Raw genomic sequence first — 23,307 nt, 5'->3', positions numbered from 1 at the left:
GAGGAAGGAATGCTTTCAATTCATTCTATGAAGTCAGTGTCACCTTGATACCAAAACCAAACAAAGATACCACACACACAAAAAAGAAAATTACAGGCCAATATAACTGATGAACACAGATGCAAAAATCCTCAACAAAATATTAGCAAACCAAATTCAGCAATACATTAAAAGGATCGTACACCATGATCAAGCAGAATTTATTCCAAGGATGCAAGGATGGCTCAATGTTCGCAAATCAATCAATGTGATACACCACATTAACAACCTGAAGAATAAAAATCATATGATCGTCTTAATAGATGCAGAAAAAGCTTTTTAATAAAGTTCAATAACCATTTATGATTAAAACTCTCTACAAAGTGGGTATAAGAGGGAACATTCCTCAACATAATTAAGGCCATCTATGATAAGCCCACACCTAACATCATACTCAATGGTGGAAAGCTGAAAGCATTTTCTCCAAGATCAGCAATAAGCCAAGGATGCCCTCTCTTGCCACTTGCACTCAACATAGTATTGGAAGTACTACCCACAGCAATCAGACAAGAAAAAGAAATAAAGGAATCCAAACTGGAAAGGAATAAGTAAAACTCTGTTTGCAGATGACATAATATTATAAAAAGAAAATCCTCAATATGCCACCAAAAAACTACCAGAGCTCATTAATGAATTTGGTAAAGTTGCAGGATACAAATTAACATACAGAAATCTGTTGTGGTTCTATACTCTAACAACAAATCATCAGAAAGAGAAATTAAGAAAACAACCCCAATTACCATCACATCAAAAAGAATACAATACCTAGGAACAAATCTAATTAAGGAGGTAAAGACCTGTACTTGGAAAACTATGACACTGATGAAAGAAATTGAAGACAACACAAACAGATGGAAAGATAAACAATGTCCATGGATTGGAAGAATCATTATTCTTTAAATGACCATGCTACCCAAGGCTATGTACAGATTCAATGCAATCCCTATCAATAACCAATGGCATTTTTCACGGAACTAGAACAAATAATTTTAAAATCTGTATGGAAACCCAGAAGACCCCAAATAGCCAAATCAATCTTGAGAAAGAATAACAGAGCTTGGAGATTTCAAACAAAAGTACAGAAATCAAAATAGTTTGGTACCGGCACAAAAACAGACACGTGGACCAACAGAATAGAACAGAGAGCCCAGAAATAAACCCACACAGTTATGGTCAATTAATCTACAACAAAGGAAGCAAGAATACATAATAGGGAAAAACAGGCTCTTAACTGAGTGGTGCTAGGAACATAGGACAGCTACAAGTTAAAGAAAGAAATTAGAACATTTTCTCACACCATATACAAAAATAAACTCAAAATAGATTAAATACCTAACTGTATGGCTGGAAACCATAAAATCCCTAGAACAGAAGAGAACATATTCAGAACACTCTTTGACATAAATCAGCACTATTTTTTTGGATCTGTCTCATAAGGCAAGGGAAACAGAAGTAAAAATAAACAAATGGTACCTAATTAAACTCAAAAGGTTTGCACAGCGAAGAAAGCCATCAACAAAACAAAAAGACAACATACTGAATGGAAGAAAATATTTGTAACTGATATGACTGATAAGAGGTTAATAACCAAAATATATAAACAGCTCATACAACTCAATGTCAAACAAACAAACAAACAACCTGATTAAAAAATGGAAGAAGACCTGAATAGACATTTTTCCATTTTGGATGGAAGGGTGTAAAAGCCACTGTGAAGTAGACTGAGAAATGCATGGGTGATGAGATAAAGCAGGCAACATGCTTAGCACATTTTTAGAGGAGTTGGGCTGTGCAGGGTTGCAGAGCATTGAGTGGTGGCTGGAAAGAGAGGCAGGCTCAAGAGGGTGTTTCTCCAGAGCTTGCTAATATGTTCATGGAAATGATCCAAAGAGAGAGAAGCTTGTGATGTAGATGAGAGAGGAAATAATCAAAGAAGTGAACTCTTGACAAGGTGAGGTGGCTGGGATCTTGAGCTGGTGTTGAAGGATGAGTCTTTGATAGGAAAATGACCATATTCTCAGCTGTAAAAAGATGGAAGAAAGAGAAAAATGAGTGTGGAAGCAAGCAGGTTTGTAGGTTTGTGATAGGGATAAAACAGAGTTCTTGTTAGGTGGTTTTTATTTTCTTGATGAAGAATAAGGTAAGATTCCTATCTGAAAGCATCACAGAGACTGGGGAGAAGGAGAGAGGGAAGTGTTGGGATGCAATCTGTGGTCTAAAATAATTACAGTGCTGATCTCTACTCCCTCCCCACATCCAAAGTGAGCTTGTAACTTTATAGTCAATCCTCTATATCTAATGTTCTGCATCCATGAATTTAACCAAAGTGGGATAGTGTAGTGCCATAGTAGCCTATTTATTGAAAAAATGCATGTATGGCCTCTCTTCATGACTACAACAAAACCATTACTGACTGCTAAACAACCATCAGAAAAAAAAAAAAGACTGGAATCTAGCAAAAAAGATCCTCTTCAACTGGAAACATAAAGAGGGAATCTCAGTGGGACGGTAGGAAGAGTGTGCTTCCCTTATAATTGGGCTCCATACCCTCTGGGCGGGTGACCCACAAGCTGAAGAATAATTAAGTTGCAGAGGCCCTTCCAAGGAGTGAGAGCTCTGAGCCCCATGTCAGGCTCCCCAGGCCAGGGTTCCGGCATTTGGAGGAGAGGAGACTCCAGAACATCCGGTTTTGAAGGCCATTGGGGCTTAACTCCAAGAGCAACACAGGACTGAGGGAAGCAGAGACTTCACTCCCTTGGGAAGCGCGCACAGAATTTCGTGCACACCTGGTCCAAGGGCAGAGGCAGTGACTTCACAGGAACCTGAGCCAGACCTGCCTGCTGGTTTTGGAAGGTCTCCTGGGGAGGTAGGTGGTGGATGTGGCTCACCCTAGGGACATAAAAGCTGGTGGCAGACTTTCAGGGAGTGTTCATCTACATGAGCTTTCCTGGAGGCTAACATCTTGCTTGAGTCATTTGAACCTGGACCTAGCCCCACCCAACAGCCTGTAGGCTTAAGTGCTGGGAAGCTTCAGGCCAAACATCATACTGGGTGGGAATGCAGCCCCACCCATCAGCAGACTTCCTGAGCCCTGAGCCACCTCTAGACAGCGCCCCTAGGCACATCCCTACCCAGCAAAGGGCCAGGACCAAGCTCCACCCATCAGTGGGCAGGCACCAGCTCCTCCTGCCAGGAAAACTGCATAAGCCTCTGGTCTAGCCTCATCCACCAGGGGGCAGATACCTGACATAAGAAAACAATAATCCCAAAGCTTGTGGAAGGAATTCGCAAGCGCAGGCCAGACTCTACCCTGGGACCAGCTGGACCCGGAACCTTGGATGACAAGAGAGGAGTGTACTACTGGGACCCATAGGATGTTCCCACAGAGGGTCACTTCTCCAAGGTTGAGAAATGTAACTAACCCACTTAAAAGCAGGCATATACAGAATAGATAAACAAGATTATACTGTGTAGCACAGGGAAATATATACAAGATCTTGTGGTAGCTCACAGTGAAAGAAAATGTGACAATGAATATATGTATGTTCATGTATAACTGAAAAATTGTGTTCTACACTGGAATTTGACACAACATTGTAAAATGACTATAACTCAATAAAAAATATGTTAAAAAATACAAATAGAAAGTTAGACAATTAGAGGTGGCAGAGGAATATCTTTCAGGCCAAGGCACAAGATAAAAATCCCAGAAGAAATAAGTGATGAGGAGACAGACAATCTATCTGAGAAAGAGTTTAGAGTAATTATGGCAAAGATGTCCAGAGAACTCAGGAGACGTATAGATGCACAGAGGGAAGTTTTTAGCAAAGAATTAGAAAATATAAAGAATACCCAAACAGAGTTGAAGAATAAAATCACTGAAATGAATGACACACTAGAAGAAACCAAGAATACACTAAATGAGGCAGAAGAATGGATCAGTGAACTAGAAGACAGATTAGTGGAAATCACTACCACAGAACAGAAAAAAGAAAAAAGAAAAAAAAAGAAAAAAATGAGCAAAGTTTAAGAGAGCTCTGGGACAACACGAAGCACACTAATATTCACATTATAGAGGTCCCAGAGAGACAGAGGGAGAGGAAGGACCTGAGAAAATATTCAGAGATAATAGCCAAAAACTTCCCTTACTTGGGAAAGGAAACAGTCACCCAGGTCCAGGAAGGAGAGTTCCACACAGGATTAACCGAAAGAGGAACACATCAAGGTACATAGTATTTAAATTGACAAAAATTAAGGATAAGGAGAAAATATTAAAATCAGCAAAAGAAAAGCAAGTAATAACATACAAGGGAAGTCCCATAAGGTTATCAGCTGATTTTTCAGCAGAAACTCTACAGGCCAGAAGGGCGTGGCATGATATGTTTAAAGTGATGCAAGGGGAAAACTTACAACCAAGAATATCTATCCAGCAAGGCTCTTGTTCAGATTTGATGGAGAAATCAAAAGCTTCACAGATAAACAAGAGCTAAAAGAATTCAGCACCACCAAACCAGCTTTACAACAAATCTTAAAAGAACTTCTCTAGTCATCAAATCACAAGAAAAGAGAACAAAATGAAGAAAGAGAAAAAAAAGACCTACAAAAGACTGTTTTGGCAATTCAGGGTCTCTGCTGGTTCCATATAAATTTTGGAATTGTTTGTTCTAGTTCTGTGAAAAATGTCATGACTATTTTGACAGGGGTTGCATTGGATCTGTAGACTGCTTTGGGTAGTATGGTCATTTTGATAATGTTGATTCTTCCAATCCAAAAGCACAATATATTGTTCCGTTTCTTTGTATCATCTTTAATTTTCTTCACCAATGTTTTACAGTTTTCAGACTATAAGTAACCTCCTTGGTTAAGTTTATTTCTATGTATTTTGCTGTTTTGATGCAATGGAAATGTTTATGCCAATAATAAAATTCTGGTTTTTGAAGTGAAAAAAAAAAGCAAATGAAGGGCCACAAATGGCAAAATATCCTTCCTTTTTATGGGTGAGTTGTATTCCATTGCATGTGTATGCTACATCTTATTTTTTTTAATTTTATTTTATGGAGTTATAGTCAGTTTACAATGTTGTGTCAATTTCCAGTGTAGAGCGCAATTTTTCAGTTATACATGAACATACATATATTCATTGTCACATTATTTTTCACATCTTACTTATCCATTCATCTATTGATGTGCACTTGAGATGCTTCCGTGTCTTGGCAATTATAAATAATGCTGCTATAAATAGCAGGGTGTATGTATCTTTTTGAATTAGTGTTTTTGTTTTTCTCGGGTATATGCCCAGGAGTGGAACTGCTGGGCCATATGGTGGTTCTGTTTTGGGGTTTTTGAGAAACCTCCATATTGTTTTCCAAGGTGGCTGCACCAATTTACATTCCCACCAACAGTGTACAAGGGTTCCCTTTTCTCCACATCCTTGCCAACGTTTGTTATTGTGTTCTTCTTGATGACGGCCATTCTGACAGGTGTGAGATGGTGTCTCATTGTGATTTTGATTTGCATTTCCCTGATATTAGTGATGCTGAGCAGCTTTTTATGTTCCTATTGGCCATCAGCATTTCCTTTGGAAAACTGTCTGCTCAGTTCTTCTGCCCATATTTTAAATGGGTTGTTGTTTGTTTGCTTTTTAATTGAAGTACAGTTGATTTAAAATGTCATATTAGTTTCTGGTGTACGGCACGGATGGACTTGGTGGGCATTATGCTAAGTGAAATAAGTCAGGCAGAGAAAGACAAATATTGTAAGATATCACTGACACGTGGAATCTAAAAAAATACAACAAACTAGTGAATATAACAGAAAAGAAGCAGACTCACAGATGCACAGAATGAACTAGTCGTTACCAGTGGGGAGAGGGGATGGGGAGGGGCAAGATGGAAGTGGAGGAGTAAGAGGTACAAATCATCAGCTATAAAATAAGCTACAAGTATGTACTTTACACCATGGGAATATAGCCAACATTTTATAATAACTGTAAATGGAGTATAACCTTTAAAAATTGTGATTCATTATATTGTACACCTGTAACATATATTGTACATCAACTATATTTCAATTTTTACAAGTATGGTATTGTAAAATAAATACATAAATAAATAAACTTTAAAAAAGTAAAGGGATAGAGAAAATAAATAAATAAATAAATAGTCCCCTATGATGGATATTGGAAAAAAAAAGAAGTAAAGGGAATTCAAATTAAAAAAGAAGAAAAACTGTCACTGTTCATCGATGACATAATACTATACATAGACAAACCTGAAGAAGCAACCAGAAAACTACTAGAGCTCATCAATGAATTTGGTAAATTTGCAGGATACAAAATTAATATACAGAAATCTGTTGCATTTCTATACGCTAAAAACAAAGTAGCAGAAAAAGAAATTAAGAAAACAATATTGTTTACCTTCACACCAAAAAGAATAAAATACCTAGGAATAAACCTACCCAAGGAGGCAAAGGACCTGTACTCCAAAAATAGCCAAAACAGTCTTGAAAAAGGAGAACGGAGTTGGGGGAATCATGCTCTCTTCAGACTACACTACAAAGCTGTAGTAATCAAAACAGTATGGTACCGGCACAAAAACAGACACACAGATCAATGGAACAGGATAGAATGTCCAGAAATAAACCACAAACTTATGGTCAATTAATCTATGACAAAGGAGGCAAGAATATACAATGGATAAAAGACAATCTCTTCAACAAGTGGTGCTGGGAAACCTGGGAAGCTACCAGTAAAAGACTGAACATTCTCCAACACCATATGCAAACATAAACTTAAAATGGATGAAAGACCTAAATGTAAGGCCAGATACTATAAAACTCCTAGAGGGAAACATAGGCATAAATCACAAGAATATTTTTTTGAACCAGCTCCTAAAGTAATGGAAATAAAAGCAAAAATAAACAAATGGGATCTAATTAAACTTAAAAGCTTTTGCACAGCTAAGGATACCATCAACAAATCAAAGACAACCTACAGAATGGGAAGATAATTGCAAATAATGCAACTGACAAGGGACTAACTTCCAGAATATACAAATAGCCCATACAGCTTAATTTAAAAAAAAAATCAAAAATTGGGCAGAAGACCTGAATAGACATCTCTTCAAAGAAGACATCCAGATGGCCAACATGCTCATGAAAAGATGCTCAACATCACTAAGAGAGATGTTAGAGAAATGCAAATCAAACCTACAATGAGCTATCACTTTACACCAGTCAGAATGGCCATCATTAAAAAGTCCACAAATGATAAACGTTGGAGGGGGTGTAGAGAAATAGGAACCCTCCTACACTGTTGGTGGGAATGTAAATTGGTGCAGCCACTATGGAGGACAGTATGGATGTTCCTTAAAAAAACTATATGATCCAGCAATCCCACTCTTGGGCATATACCCAGAGGAAAACATAATTCAAAAAGACACATGCACCACAGTGTTCACATCAGCATTATTTACAATAGCCAAGACATGGAAACAACCAAAATGTCCATCCACAGATGACTAGATAAAGATGAGATAGATAGATAGATAGATAGATAGATAGATAGATAGATAGATAGATATGATGGAATACTACTCAGCCATAAAAAATAAAATAATGTCATTTGCAGCAACATGGATGGACCTGGAGACTGTCATTCTAAGTGAAGTAAACCAGAAAGAGAATAAAAAATACCATATGATATCACCTATATGTGGAATATGAGAAAAAAGACACAAGTGATCTTCTCTACAAAACAGAAACAGACTCACAGACATAGAGAACAACCTTATGGTTACCAGGGAGTAACAGAGGTGGGAAGAGATAAATTGGGAATTTGAAATTAGCACCTCTTGGGTAGTGATGGAAATGTTAGCTATCTTGATTGTGGTAGTGGTTTCATTGGTGTATACATCTATCAGAATTCATCAAATTATACATCTGAAATATATGTCTTTTACTGTAAAGGAATCTACCACAATAAAGGTGCTAAAAAAAGAAAAAAGAAAAAAATCCATGTATAAACGGACCTACCCTCAAACTTGTGTTGTTCAAGGGCCTGCTGTAAGTTAATGGAAAAATCAAGTAAAATCTTCATCTAAGCTCAGTTACTCAGGTGCAGGTAATTAGAGTACCCGCAATCAAGGGCCCCTGTAAAGCCGTATTAAAGAATTCGACTTTAACTTGCAGGTAACCTGGAGCCATCAAGGGTTTTTAAGGAGGGAAGTGACATGATCAGAGTCCTGTATTTTCAGGTGCACTCTAGCTGGGATGTGGTGTCTCTCTAGGAAGTACCAAAGGCCCGAGGATCCAGATCACTACAGAATAGTGCCCTTGGTGAGGGCAGGGACATCCGGTACATGCAAGCTATCACTCCAGTCCTCTTGGGTCCATACCTGTGCGTGCTCTCTTGAGGAAGTATAAATGTTATTTCTTCTCCAGTGCTAGGCTGGTAAATTGCATTTGGTATGTGATGACAAATCAGATGAGAAACTGTCTCTGTGTTACAATCAGATTTTTTCACTAAAGTCATATAATATCCTGCACATGAAACAGTTCATTCTTTATAGCCACATTTAGTGTTCTGTAGCTTAGAAAAGGACAGCTCTGGACACAGGAAAGAAAAGCTGGAGGGCCCCATGGAGTCAAATTTAAACCACAAAGAACATGCCTCTGAAGGTCTGTAATGCTATTCTTAAGAGTCTTACCTTCTATTCCATGGTTGGGAGGTGATAATAGCACATTTAGCAATGCTAGGCAACACAAAGAAAGGCTGCATTAACAGCAACACTCCCTTTCAGGGATAACTAATGTGGGGAAGTGAAAACTTAGTAGACAGGGGCCTTGAACAGTAAGGTTAAGAATAAAGATACCTCTATCATAATTAAATTGTATTTTTGAGGATAGCTACCTTATGGTATCATAAACATTCTTTCAGAAATTACTAGAAATGCTTGTTACTACATTGCTAGCAATGTAGTCATTCAACAAACACTTATTGAGCTCTTATGATGTGACAGGCACTCTTCTAGGTACTGAGCATATAGCAGTGGGCCAAATAGTCAAAACTCCCTACTCTCAAAGGGCTTTTACTAAAGGGATGTGAGATAGATAATAAGACAGATAAGCAAAAAATATAGACTATTAGTGACAAATGCTGAGGAGAAAGATGAACAAGGAAGGTGATACAGAGTATCAGGGATTGTGATTTTAAACAGGGTCACGAGGAAGGCCTCACTGTGACATCTGTATAAGGACTGGAGACCTGCGGAATAGGAGGCATGGCAACACGCAGGCCTGGAGGAAGGAGCAGGCCTGGCATGCTGGTTCAGCACGGGGCCATGAGGCAGGAGCAGAGCAAGGAAGCAGAAGAGCATTAGGAAGTGCAGTCGGGGTAACAGGACCAGGCCAAGGACTCTGACTTGTCTTCCCAGTGGGACGAAAAGTCACTGGAGGACTCAGCAAGTGACATGCTCATTCTGACAACAGGGCAGAGGCTAGGGGTGGCTTAGAAAGCAATTGTAATAATCTAGGTAGGGGGATGGAGGCCTGGACCAGGGTGATAGCAAGTGGTAGAGATGGGAGGAAGGTGAGGTCATTAGGGTTTGCAGATGGATCAGATACGGGCTATGAGAGAGGATTAGGGAGCCTCCAAGGTTTTGATCAAGCTTCTAGAAGAACAGAGCTGCTTTACTGTGGGGGAGAGGGCTTGGTTGTAAAGAGCTGGAGCTCAGCTCTGCACAGGCTTTGGACAAGTCTGACAGGTCCATTCACCATCTACGTGGAGGTGTGGAGTAGGCAGTTAGATACACAAACCTGGAGTTCAGTTGAGATACATACAGTTTTCAGCACAGAGAAGCCAGGACACTGGATGAGATCACTAAGTCAGTGGGCATTAAAGAAAAAGTGAAGCAGCTGAGGCACTTCCATGTTTAGAGGTGATGCAAAGGAGCAGCCAGAGACATAAGAGGAAACCGAGAGGTATGGGGTCAAGGACAACAGGGGAGGATGTCTGTGGTCGGACGCCAATGAGGAGTACAACCAGTTGTGGAAATAACTCACAATTTTGCATGCACTATCTCACTCTTTGAGGAACATGGTATCTTAATCTCCACTGTATAGATGAGCAAACTAAGGCTAAAAAAGAATGGATCAATTTGGCCACCAGGATGAAGAGGCAGTAAACTTGCAGAGTGGAACTCAATCACAGGCCTTCTGACTCACATTCTCAGACATTCTTTTTGCTTTATTCCTTCCTCATTCTCACAACTCCTTCTGCCTGGGGCCTTGGGTCTCTGTCCAGAGGCAGCAGAACAGGACATCTAGAAAAGGCCTCTCCCTGTCTGATCTCAGGGCCTTTCAGGAAAGTTAACAGTGGGCACTTTGTCCAGCACACGGGACCAACAACGCTGACCCTAAATGAAACAGACCCCGCCCCACTGCCCACCGCTGGCCGCTCACCGTATTTCTGTTTGAGGAACAGCGATGACCCGCAGCACTGCAGCTCCCCCTTGGCCATGATGGCGATGTGGTCCCCCAGCAGATCGGCCTTATCCATGAAGTGGGTGGTCAGCAGGATGTTGCAGTCAGTCTTGTGCTGCTGAAGAAGGGCCCAGATGGCCCTCCTAGAGATGGTGTCCACGCCCAAGGTGGGTTCATCCAGCATCAGCACCTGGAGGGCAGAGGAACAGCCTTGTGATGATGGCAGAGCCGTGTTCCAGGCCCAGACTGCTGGGCTATAGGCCCTGTGTGGCTTGAGGTCTATGAAGATGCAGCAGTACCATCCACCAAACCGCCCATCCAGGGCATCCAGGGCTGAGGTGCCTGGGCCATGGCTGGCAGGCCTGCAGCAAGCCCAGGCCAAATGGGAGCTGGAAGGCAATACTTCTGGACCCTGCTGCTCATCGTGTTTGTCTGTTGCCTGTGGGGGCCCTGGCCAGGATCCCAGGCCCCGCTGCCCCTGTACCTTGGAGCCCGCTATGAGGGCGATGCCGATGGAGAGCTTGCGCCTCATCCCCCCACTCAGGAACCTGCTCCGGGAGTCCCGCTTGTCCTCCAGACCGACGACGTGCAGCATGCGTTCGACTTCTTCAGGGCACTTCTGGTGCGACAAGCCTTTCAGCTGAAACAGCAGGGGACAGAGATCTCACAGGGGCTTCTGATGGGAGGCTGGCCCACCCAACAGACATTTTGCTTGTACAGTAGAACTCCCCTTATCTGAGGTTTCCCCACAGTCAACTGTGGTCTGGAAATATTAAATGAAAAACTCCAGAAATAAACAACTCATAAATTTTAAATTGTGCACCACTGTGAGTATCTTGAACCCTGGTATCTCATGTCATTCTGCTCTGTCCTGCTCGGGAGCCGCAGCACCAACATCATCATGACTTGGTGATCTGGGATCATCTGGAGCAGGCAAGCCTCCTTCTGAAGATACATCAGAAGGTCAAGAGCCTAATACAAATCACAAAGCCTACCTCATTCACCTCACTTCATCTCATCACGTAGGAGTTTTATCATCTCACATCAACACAGGGAAACCGGTAAGTATAGTACAGTAAGATATTTGGAGAGAGAGAGACCACATTCACGTAACTTTGATTCCAGTATATTGTTGTAACTGTTCAATGTTATTATTAGTTATAGCTGTTGATGTCTTACTGTGCCTAATTTATAAATGAAACTTTGTTATAGGTATGTATGTATAGGGAAAAATAGTATATATAGGGTTTGATATCATCTGAGATTTCAGGCATCCACTGGTGGTCTTGGAATGAATCCCTTGGGAATAAGGTGGGGGGACTACTGTATATACATAAACAATACACAAGAAACATACATAAGAAACTTACTACCATCAGGGAAAGGGATGGACAAAAAGCTTTTGCATTTTGAACCATGTAAATATATGACTTAATAATATTAAATACAGCAGCATATTAAAAGGATTATACACCATGACCAAGTGGGATTTATCCCAGGAATGCATGGGAGAGTCAATATATAAAAAAGAATAAAATAATGCCATTTGCAGAAACATGGATGGACCTAGAGATCGTCATTCTAAGTGAAGTAAGCCAGAAAGAGAAAGAAAAATACCATATGATATCACTCATATGTGGAATCTAAAAAAAAAAAAAGAAAGGGACACTATGAACTCATCTACAAAGCAGAAACAGACTTGCAGACATAGTAAACAATTTTATGGTTACTGGGGAAAGAAGGGGAAGGGATAAATTTGGGAGTTTGAGATTTACAAATGATAGCCACTATATATAAAAATAGATTTTAAAAAGTTTTTCTATGTTCAATATCTTGTAATAACCTTTAATGAAAAAATATGAAAATGAATATATATGTATATGCATGCAGAAATTGACACTGTAATTGATTGTACTTCAATTAAAAGAAAATTAATGGGTAAGTATGATATAATAAAGAATCTGGCTGGCCTTTGTCCCCAGTTACTGGGAGGGGCCTCTAAATCCTTGGAATGATAGGAGTGTCTTTGTTATTTATGGTAGTACCCTCAGGCCACACCTGAATTTATGCTAATGAAGTGACACAGGATCTGGGCTGGTTGCACCCAAAAGACCAACCTATGTGATTAGAGGGTTGAGGTTTTGAGCCATGATATCAATCTGACCTCTCAACCTGCTGGCAGGGGAAGGCTGCAGATTGAGTTCAGTCATGAGGCCCATGATTCAATCATTCATGCCTATGTAATGAAACTCCAATAAAAACTGGACACTTGAATCTTAGGTGAGTTACCCTCTATATAGTGCTGTGCTTAGGAGGGTGATGCATTCTGAGGACACAGAAGCTTTTCACTTGAGACTCTCCCAGACGTGACCATATATGTGCCAAGACCATTCAGTGGGGAAAGAATAGTCTCAGTCCAGTGGTGCTGGACAACTGGCTATCCACATGCAAAAGAATGAATTTGACCCCTACCTCACACCATGTAAAAAAAATCAGCTCAAAATGAATCAAAGACCTAAATGTAAGAGCTAAAACTACGAAACTCTTAGAAAGAAACATAGGTGTAAATCCTAGGCAGTGTTTTTTAAAATATGACATCAAAAGCATAAGCAACTAAAGAAAAAATAGATAAATTGAATTTTGTCAAAATTTAAAACTTTTGTGCATCAAAGAGCATTATCAACAAGGGGATAAGATAATTCATAGAATGGGAGAAATTTTCTGTAAATCATATATTTGGTAATGGTCTAATATCTAGAATATATAAAAAAAACCTCTCACAACTCAACTATAAAAAGCTAAGCAACCCAACTGAAAAATGGGCAAAAGACTTGAATAGACATTTTTCCAAAGAAATAAACAAATGATCAATAAGCCAATGAAAAGACATTTCATATCATTAGTCATCAGGAAAATGCAAATCAAAACCACAATGAGATACCATTTCATAGCTACTAAAATGTAAGTTCCTCAAAAAGTAAAAAGAAAAAGTTAAAGGCAGAGTTAAACCTTATGACCTGTAAATTTCACTCCTAGGTCTATCCAAAAGAACTGAAAATAGGTATTTAAACAAAACCTTGAAGACTAATATTCATAGCAGCACTATTCATAAAGCCAAAAGGTACAGACAACCCAGATGTCCATCAACTGATGAAAGGATGACCAAAATGTGGCATACAATTCCATACAATGGAGTATTATTCAGTCATTAAAAGGAGTGAAGTATTGATATTGGCTACTACATGGATAAATTGGGAAAACATTATGTTAAGTGAAAGAAGCCAGACACCAAAGGCCACATTTTGTATGATTCCTTTTATATGAACTATTCAAAATAGTCAAATCCATAGAGACAGAAAGCAGATTAGTGGTTGCCAGGGGCTAGGGGAAAGGAATAATGGGGAGTGACTGCTAATGGATCCAAGTTTTCTTTTTAGGGTGATGAAAATGCTCTGAAATTAAATTGTGGTGGTTGTTGAACAGCATTGTGAATACAATTTTTTAAATTATTGAATTTTACATTGTAAAATAAGCAAAATGATGAATTTTATGTTATGTGAATTTTCTCCCCAAAAAGTAAATACATAAAATTAAAATTACCTTTTAGAACTCTTTAACTCAAAAATCTTAAATGCCACACCCATCCCTTTTCCTGACTGTTTAGGGAATAGTATCCATAAGAGGTGTCAAGTCCCTCTGAGCAAGTTGAGTCAGACTGCTGCAGGCTATCTTACCATCCCCAAGTCTATCACCCACTGACTCACCTGAGCGTAGAAATAAAGATGCTTTGCTACTGTCAAGTTATCAAACAAGATGTCATGTTGGGGGAACCAGCCCATGCTCTTCTGGATTTGAACCACGTTTTGCGAAATTTCACATCCATTGATGTATGCCTGTCCACCTGAAGGGGGAATAAGACCTAGAAGCAAGTGGAAGACATAATATCCTGAAGTCACCGTCAGTCAGAGCCACAGCAGCACAAAGGCTTAATGATGCCCTCTGCTTTGTTTGCTTGTTCTCACACATACCACCCTATTCTTCTTGTCACAGTCAGTCAGTAACATCCAAGGATCCTGTGTTCTATGACAGTGTACAAGGACATTTGGGGATAGTAGAGATAGGAGATGCTGCTTTTGAGGAGCTCCAATTGGGTTAAGTGAAAAAAACACACATAGCCGTTTGTAAAGCAAATTACATTGCTATTAAGCATTAAGTAATGATACAGACGTATAAGTAAATGATCAAGAAGAAAAGTATTTTGGGCATCTAACAGTTCAACTTGGGATCCTTGAAGGCACGATCCATAACTGATTTATCTCTGGTTCCCAATAAATTCCCAATAAATCCCAGTGAACCAATGAATGATTCCACGCCCTACCAAAGGTATGTCAGTGTAAAACTTGGCTGGCTGCTCATCTGCATATCTTTGTCTTTATTCTCATTTTCTTATTCCAAGTATATTTTTAAGATTGAAAAGGGGCAATAAATGTCTATGCAACAAGGTTTGGAGAAGAAAGTATAAGAAAACAAAGGTATAGCCACTATATATAAAAAAAGATTTAAAAAAAGTTATTTCTGTATAGCACAAGGAACTATATACAATATCTTGTAATAACCTTTAATGAAAAAGAATATAAAAGTGAATATACTATGTATTTGCTTGACTGGGACATTGTGCTGTGTATCAGAAATTGACACATTGTAACTGTACTTCAATTAAAAAAAAAACTTGGATTGGCGCACACACACACACACACACACACACACACACAAAAGAAAGAAAACAAAGGTTATACAAGTCCCATAATTAAAACATAACCACTGTTAATATTGTACTATATAGCTTTATGTATTTTTTATGCATATGCTGACTCACATATCATATTAATCTTCAGCAAAAATGAGAAAATATAAATTTTGGTTTTTTAGCTGGCTTTTTCATACAGCAATGTATTGAGGCCATTTGTCCACATCAACAAAATCTATATAATATTTAAGATTTTGCTATTATGAATATATCCTATTTATTTATTCAACCGTCACTGGTAGATACTTAGGTTATTTGCAATTTTTCACAAGCATAAACATGTGATGTAATTTTGCTTGCTTCCCCAATTATTTTCTAACTAAACCAATACAAGTAGATCTGGTAGGTCAAAAAGGGGACAAGACTTTAAAGGTTTTTGATACTGACTGCCAGACTACCCACTGACTGGGGTTTTTAGTTCTTCCACTTTGGCTGGGATAATAAAGCATCCATCATTGAGGAAAAAAAGCGATACTACTCTACAATGAATGTAAAAGTCTTCTCAGGCATAATCATAACAATGGAATAACTAAGTAGAAGAACTCATAGAAGAACTAAAAACCACATAACTTTACTGGGTGGAGAAATAGGGCTTAAAACACAAAACATTCCTATACTAAATTTTGGGCCTCTCTGCAAACAATATGAGGTAGAAGCCCCTCAATGTCTGCTGTCCCGAGCAATCACCCAGGTTTTCCCTTCCCAGCTCAGCATCTTCAGGGCTACTGAATCTCATTGTGTCCTTCAGCGGAGTCACTTTCTCCAGGGCAGCACTGGCTTTTTTCTACGCCCTGTCACTGCCAGTAGAAAGCCATGACTGTTTCTCTGATGTATCATTCATGGTCTGCATTTTGGCAGAATTGGCAATTATGTTAATTAACTCATTCAGTCATTCATTCAGTGGTATTTATTGAGTGCTTATCCTTTGCCAAGCACTGTCCCAGGCACTGTGGATCCAGAAATTAACAGAACAGGTATCCTGGGGTGAGGGATAGGGGATGAGTACGACTGTGATGAGTATGGGGGAACACAATAAAAGGGAAGGTAACAGGGGAGAGCCTGTGGAGTGTTTACATCAGTTGGCCTCCTTTTTCAGTGCTCGTACTAGACTTACCTCCTTGATCACTTAGCCCGGCATCTAGCTGGAACACCCTGCAGGAACCGAGGACCTCACAAGTCTACATAGGAAGGGTGGCCTTTCCTAAATGGTCATGCTGCCAGGAGCAGCAGTGCCTATACCTGAGTGAGGACCACCCACCCAGCGACACTACTCCACCTCAGTCCCAGAAACTGGCCACGTTCAGTCCCTAGTCCTGCTTCACCCATAGCCCACCCAGTGTGTGTGTCTGATGGGCTGAAACTTGGTTTTTAAAGTCCCAAAACCAAAGGCACCACAGACTAAGCTTCACAATATTGCTGCTCTTCAAATGTCTCCAATGGAAAGTGCATTGGCAACCTCTGAGAAGAATCACGGCAGCCTGACTCTGAAGTGCTCAAAGCTTCCCAGCAGTTTGCGGTTCGGTATGCAACACAGAAGAGCTGGTTGGCTTTCAGAGATCCTTGAAATCTGGAAATGCATCTCACTGGTTTCATATAGAGCTTTACACAGGTTAAGCCTTCAATAAATATATATTTCTTGAATGAATGAGTTTTCAAATATCAGAATATTATTTTAGTTGATGGAATGTGACATAATTATTTAGGCCTATATATAAAATAGATAAACAACAAGTTTCTTAGGTATAGCACAGGGAACTATATTCAGTATCTTGTAGTGACCTATAATGAAAAAGAATGTGAAAATGAATATATGTAGGTATATGCATGACTGAAACGTTATGCTGTACACCAGAAATTGACACAACATTGTAAACTGACTATACTTCAATAAAAAAGAATTATTTAGACATACAAATTATTCTGAAACAAATAATTTTAGAATAATTCACCAGGTATCATTCTAAAATGCCCCTGACAATCAAAAGTAAATGGATGAATTGTTGGGTTGAGAGATTAATGGTGCCTCACTGTACCTGGAAGTTCTACCTGGAAAGACACATTCGAAATAGTGTCCATGGCTTCTTGATAGTGTATGAATGTTAAGTTTCTCCAACTGACTGAGTCAAAGATTTCTTTTCCCCAGTACAGGATAATGTGAACAATCAGGTACTTCATAGATGGTTAAAAAAAAAACCCAAATAAGCAAACAATAAACAACAAACAAAAATGTCAGTGAAATCTAATAAGGGGCAATGGAGCCAAAAATCTAGATCTGTTCAACAGTTTCTTCAGGGTTCCTCAGGAGGGCTGACCCCACACGTATACCTGTGAGCATGCCGCAAGTGGTGGTTTTGCCTGATCCATTGTGTCCCAGGAGAACAGTGATCTGCCTCCGGTACAGATTCATGGTCAGATCTTTGACTGCTATGTGTTCATCCCTTCCCTTGTAAAACACCTGTGAAAAAGCCAGAGTATGACCAACAAATAACGTGCACACACACGTGGCATTTCTGAAGAACCTATGACAGGTCGGGCACCCACACCAACTTCCCTTCTAAGTTCATCAGCAGGAATCCAAGTGGACAGCTATAAAAGGAGCCCTTGTGTCAGAGTTTAGCTTCCTGGAGCTACTGAGGAACCTGACTGGGAGCAATGCCAGGGGGGCCTCTGTGGCCTCTGGAACCTGGTAGTACAGCACCAGAGCCACAGAGGCCAGAGCTCAAGGACGAAGGGCTCAGAGCTCAAACAGAACATCTTTTCCCTGCTTCTCGAGCTACACCTTGTTCTGCATTACCTGGCTAAGCCCCTGAAAAAGGGGCCGCCTCTTGTGGGAGGTGTTGATCTACGGAGAGAATCCCAGACAGAGAGGCCTGTTCTCTAAATCAAATGTTTCCAGTATTTTAAATACCATTTATTTTTTCTTATTGTGTAAGTGATTCATACATAAGGATATAAGGAAGAAAATAAAATCACCCACACTGCCACTCTCAGAAACAACATCACACTTCAGTACACGCCTCAGACAGTTTCTGTCCTGTCTGACTGCATTCGGGCTGGACTCCAGGTCTGGAGTGCAGACACTACAGTTGGGTGGGACGCAGCACTTCTTCCCACAATTTATCTAATTGTGTTTAGGAGCAAAGTGCCGCTGAAAGGAATTTGGCAAATTCCTCTCCTCCCACATCCATTTGGTGGTGGTTATTTTAAATCAAGTATGACAGTCCTCTTCCCTGACTTCTCAGTCCCTCTTCTGCAGAGGTGGACATGTGACAGACTTCTGGGCAGTAAGAATATAGGATGATCTACTGAAGGGCAAAAAAGAAAGAAGGAAAAAAAATCTCTCCACAAGAACACCCTTTGCTCTTGTCTTTCCCTATAAATGAGCTGCAGCAGCTGTCTTGCCACCCTGAACTGATAAGCACAGAGATGAAAGCTACATGCTTCCACTGGCCCAGGGAAACTCAGTGAAAGCAAGTGAGCAGAAAGAGCTGGAACGGCTTTGTTGAGCAGCTGAAATCAGGCCAGAACCACGAGCCTGCAGACTGCTTTTTGTGTGGAAAAAGAAAACAAAATCCCTGCCTTTTTAAGTCACAGCAAATTGGGTGAAGCCTGGAGCATCCCCAGCTGCTACCACAGTATGTGAAGGAGCTGGAATGACCATGCTTGCCATGAATGCCCTGGGCTAGGATGTGATCCACTTGATCCCGCAGGCAGAGGAAGGTGATGCAAAGTAAGGAGCTGGCACTTTGACTACAGCATCAGTCATACAGCATCAGTCATACAGAGGACACCACCGATCCTTGGGCTCATCCTATTGGAAGAATGGAACACTCCAAACAAAAAAATAATGCTCTGGAGGACACGCCAGAGTACAGAGCTTACATCCAGACATCCTTCTGGGGGAGTCCTTAGCCAGTGCAGGGCTCAGCAAACACTGGTGAAAGAGCAAACAGTTCTGCATTTGGAAGACAACCGTGAAATCTGGTTTACTGTTTGATGTGGTTTTGTAAAAACTGCTGGCAAAACAAAGGTAGCCATCCAATGGCTAAGGTCCAGGGTATCCCTGGCAAGAGGTGTTTGGCACATGCAAGACTGTTTCAAGAGAGATTATCTAGACCCTCCATCCAGTCATTTAACTTTATGACAGAAAACAGGACACTTTACGTTATACTCCTAATTTTGAGGGTAACATTATAGAATGGAATTAAAACCTATCATGAAATGTACCTTGTAACCACTGTCAGACTGAAACAGAAGCCTCTGTGCACATTTCTCAAGTTTTTGGAAGAAGAATTGTGAGCTGATATCTTGTACAGATGTTGGATTTCAATTCCTTTCATCAAATCGGTAGGCTCTTCCTGAATGAACGTGCCTTTCAGAGCTTTCTGAGGATTCCCCAAGTCTAGCACTGATTTCGTAAGGGATATAGATTGTCCACGCCAGTGGGAGGGCTAGAGAGGAAGCCAACTTACATAAATACATTTAGGTGAACTGACTTTCTTCTTCTGGAAGATAAATATTTTGGCAAATTAAATTCTCATGCTTCCCTCCCGCCAACCCCACCCCTATCCCAGTGTTGCGCACCAGAGCTTCCTGGTATCGAACACGTAATGGCGCCTGAAGAAGCCAAGCAATTTGTTCACGACTCACTTCACTACTAATACACTGCATTTCAACCTACAACCCATGGTCCAGAGGGAAGATGGAACAACAAAAGATGTCTCATGTCCACGTTCCTGGCATACTGGGAAAGCTGTCATGTCAGCAATTGGCATCCCTGTGGGCTGAGGCCTGGCGAAATACTGGAGTTAACAATCTACCCAATTCTCCACATACCAAGAAGGGCAAGTGTAGCAGCCTTTGCCAAGGCCCAAAGTGCATACCTGTGCAGTTCCGACAGGGTCAGGGTAAGTCTGCAGGAGGACGGGATCAGGCACGATGAGCTCAGCTTTGTAAGAAAAATTTAGTCACCACAGGGGAGAAGTGATTCTGAGAGCTTCATGGGGTTGTCAATGAAAGCTGTGCCCCCTGGCCACACTCCGGGGTCACAGAGGTCTCAGAGAGCTGCAGGGCCTTTCCAACAGCCCAAAGAGGAAAGGCCTCGGAGTCCTGAGGGCTCTAGCCTGTTGGGGTGGCACTCTGTGGGAGAATGCAGGGCCTGACATTGAGTAGGCACACGTAAGACAACCACGGGCATTCTTGGGAGGACTCTGCATAGGGCATCAGCGGTGGGGCGAGTCAGGAAAACTGAGCCTTGTTAGTTAGGCTTCTTTGGCAACTACAAGCTGATAGGCTTGGGGTGAATCCAGGTTACAGAACCCTGCTTAGATTTCCAGGAGTTTGAGATTCAACCAACACTGAGAGGGACAGGAATATTGATGACAAGCTGTAAAAACTCTACTGTCAACCTGTAAAAGAGCAGCATCAGCACTCACCATGAGAAAGAAGCACCAAGGCTTGGGTGCACCATACTTTCCTGGGAAGATGGACTCCATTTACCAGGCCACCAAGCCATACAAGAAGGAGTCCAGTAGAAGCATCAGCAGCACCTGAGTGAAGTTAAGCTCTCCTCTTATACTGCCCATGTTCCTCCACTGGATGCCCACACCTGCTCCAAAGGAAGGAAAACAGTCACCCCATCGAAGACAGAGAATAGATACCAGAACTTTCCAATCAAGCAGTCGGAGGCCAGGCCAATGAGAAGACTGGGCTATTTGTGTCTAGGGTGTTCAGGGACACAAGCTAGGCGCAGGAAAGGAAAAGCTAGTTGTTAGATTCTTCTATGAGATAAAACATTTTTATTATTGCCAAACTGGTTTGTTGGCACCAGAAGTAGAAATGTGTTCATCCGAGACACATCTCCACACTCCTGCACATGCTGCCTGGAGAGCCCTTCCTGTTCTTCCCCACTTTCTTTGCTCGGCTGATTCTTATTTCAAAGGTCAGCATGCATACTCACTCTCTTTGGGTTACATGCCTAACCCTCGTGCATCTGGGTCACGCTGTGCTAACCCTGAGCATCTGCACTTTGAACCTGCTTGCTTATTGCTGGCCCCAGCTTGGAGCCAGGGACTATCTTCTATCTCAGTATCTCCAACATGTGACCCAGGGCCTCACATGCTACAGGTGCTCAATACATACATATTCCTCAAAGAAAGGAAAGTGCTGAGGAAGGGCTTGGGATCAATTGCTGGCTGCGCATAAAGTTAAGTGTCCTATGGGATGCCGTGCGTCTGATCTGAATGCAAGTTGACTGAGATTCTCATTTAAAGTATCCAAGATACCCTGCATCTGCTGCCAGACAGCAGGTAGCATGCATCACCTTTTAATTTTTGGGGGGATGGGAGGCAATTTGGTTTTTATTTACTTATTTAATGGAGGTACTGGGGATCAAACCCAGGACCTCATGCATGCTAAGCATGCACTCTACCACTGAGCTACATCCTCCCCACCATTGCTACTGTTTTTGCTTTAGATAGTCAGTTCTCTTTTAGAGCCAAAAAAACCTCCCAGAAGACAGAATAAATTGTGTTTTCCATTTTTAGTGTTCTTAATTCCTTTGTGTAGATCCAAATTTCTGTCTGATATGATATTGTTTTTGCCTGAAGAACTCAACATTTCTTGTGATGTCTCCTAGCAATCACAATTCTGTTACTTTTGTTTACTTGAGAGAGTCTTCATTTTTTCCTAAATTTCCCCTGGATAGAATTCTGAGTTGACAGGGTTCTTTCAGCACTTGAAATATGTCATTTCATCTTCTTCTAGCTTACATATGTTTATTAGCTATTTGGATATACTTTTTCAAGAAGTACCTATTCTAGTCTTTTTGCCCATTTTTTTCACTACAAAGTATGACTCTTAATTGATTTTATGAATTTTAAAATATTTTGGATACAAGCTTTTTGTAGGTTAAATGGGTTTCAAATATCTTCTCCTACACTGTAGTTTCTCTTTTCATTCTCTTCATGGTGTCTTAGTTTTAATGTCATATTTATCTGTCTTTTCTGTATGGTTAGTTATTTTTGTGTCTTATGTAAGAAATCCTTCCTACTTCAAGTACATGAATGTACTCTCCTATATCATCTCCAAAAAACCTTATAGTTTTTTGACACTGGAATTGATTTCTGTGTATGGTGTGAATTAGGAGTCCAATTTCAGTTTTTTCCATAAGCTTCTTTAGTTACTTCACCATCATTTATTAAATCCCACTGCTCTGAAGTATCATCTCTGACATTTAACAATGCGTTTGTCTGGCCTTTCTTTTCTGTTCTATCAGTCTATTTGTCAACCATAATCTTAATTACTATTGCTTTATGATAAATCACGAAATCCAGCAAAACAAGTTTACTTACCTTGTTCTTCCTCAAGAGCTCCTGGCTATTCTTGGTCCTTATACTCTCATTTAAATTTGAGAATCAGCTCAAGTTCCATTAAAAAAAACTGCTGGAGTTTGGATTGGGTAGGAGTTAGATGTTACTTCTTTCCACAGTTGATTTAATTATGTTTGAGAGCAGGGCGCTGCTGAAAGGAATTTGGCAAACTTCCCCTGCCCACACATCTGTTTGATCATGATAGTTCTACATCAAGTATGATGGACCTGTTTCCTGACTTCTCAGTCTCTCTTGCATTTGAAGTGGCCACGTGACAGAATTCCTCTTCCCATCCCCCTTGATCTTGACCCAACCAATCTTTTAGTTACTCCATCCTCTCTCTATTAGATTTGAAAGTTATACACTGTTTCTAGCCTTTTCCTGGTTGGCTCAGTAACGAATTACTAGGTTTATTTTATTTAGCAAAGTCTAAAGTTAATCAATATCCTTACTCTCCTTCCAGAAAATATTTATCCCTGTTGATTTCTGACTTTAATCGCGTCAAAATCCCTCTTACGTATTTTAATTCTATCTCTTTAAAAACCCTAAAGACATCATTATCATTATTATTATTTTATGCAATGTATAAAACTACTGTCTTTAGGCTCT

The 23,307-nt window shown here is 40.5% G+C and overlaps 1 protein-coding gene across 1 annotated transcript in view; it reads right to left on the bottom strand.

Annotated features, from left to right (window-relative positions):
* The window catches only part of LOC102537301 (ATP-binding cassette sub-family A member 17-like), a 72,618-nt gene that overhangs the window by 34,478 nt on the left and 14,833 nt on the right, over positions 1–23,307 (bottom strand). The window contains exons 2-5 of the mRNA XM_072942138.1: positions 17,654–17,783; positions 14,286–14,440; positions 11,006–11,161; positions 10,487–10,711 (exon numbers count right to left, since the gene is read on the bottom strand). Of these exons, the coding sequence (XP_072798239.1) occupies positions 10,487–10,711; positions 11,006–11,161; positions 14,286–14,440; positions 17,654–17,783 (666 nt within the window). The remainder of the gene's footprint in view (positions 1–10,486; positions 10,712–11,005; positions 11,162–14,285; positions 14,441–17,653; positions 17,784–23,307) is intronic.

This window comes from Vicugna pacos, chromosome 18, assembly GCF_048564905.1.
Source record: "Vicugna pacos chromosome 18, VicPac4, whole genome shotgun sequence".
Classification (NCBI taxonomy): Eukaryota; Metazoa; Chordata; class Mammalia; order Artiodactyla; family Camelidae; genus Vicugna; species Vicugna pacos.
The sequence above is the reverse complement of the archived record's forward strand: the minus strand, read 5'-3'. Positions and strand labels throughout refer to the sequence as shown.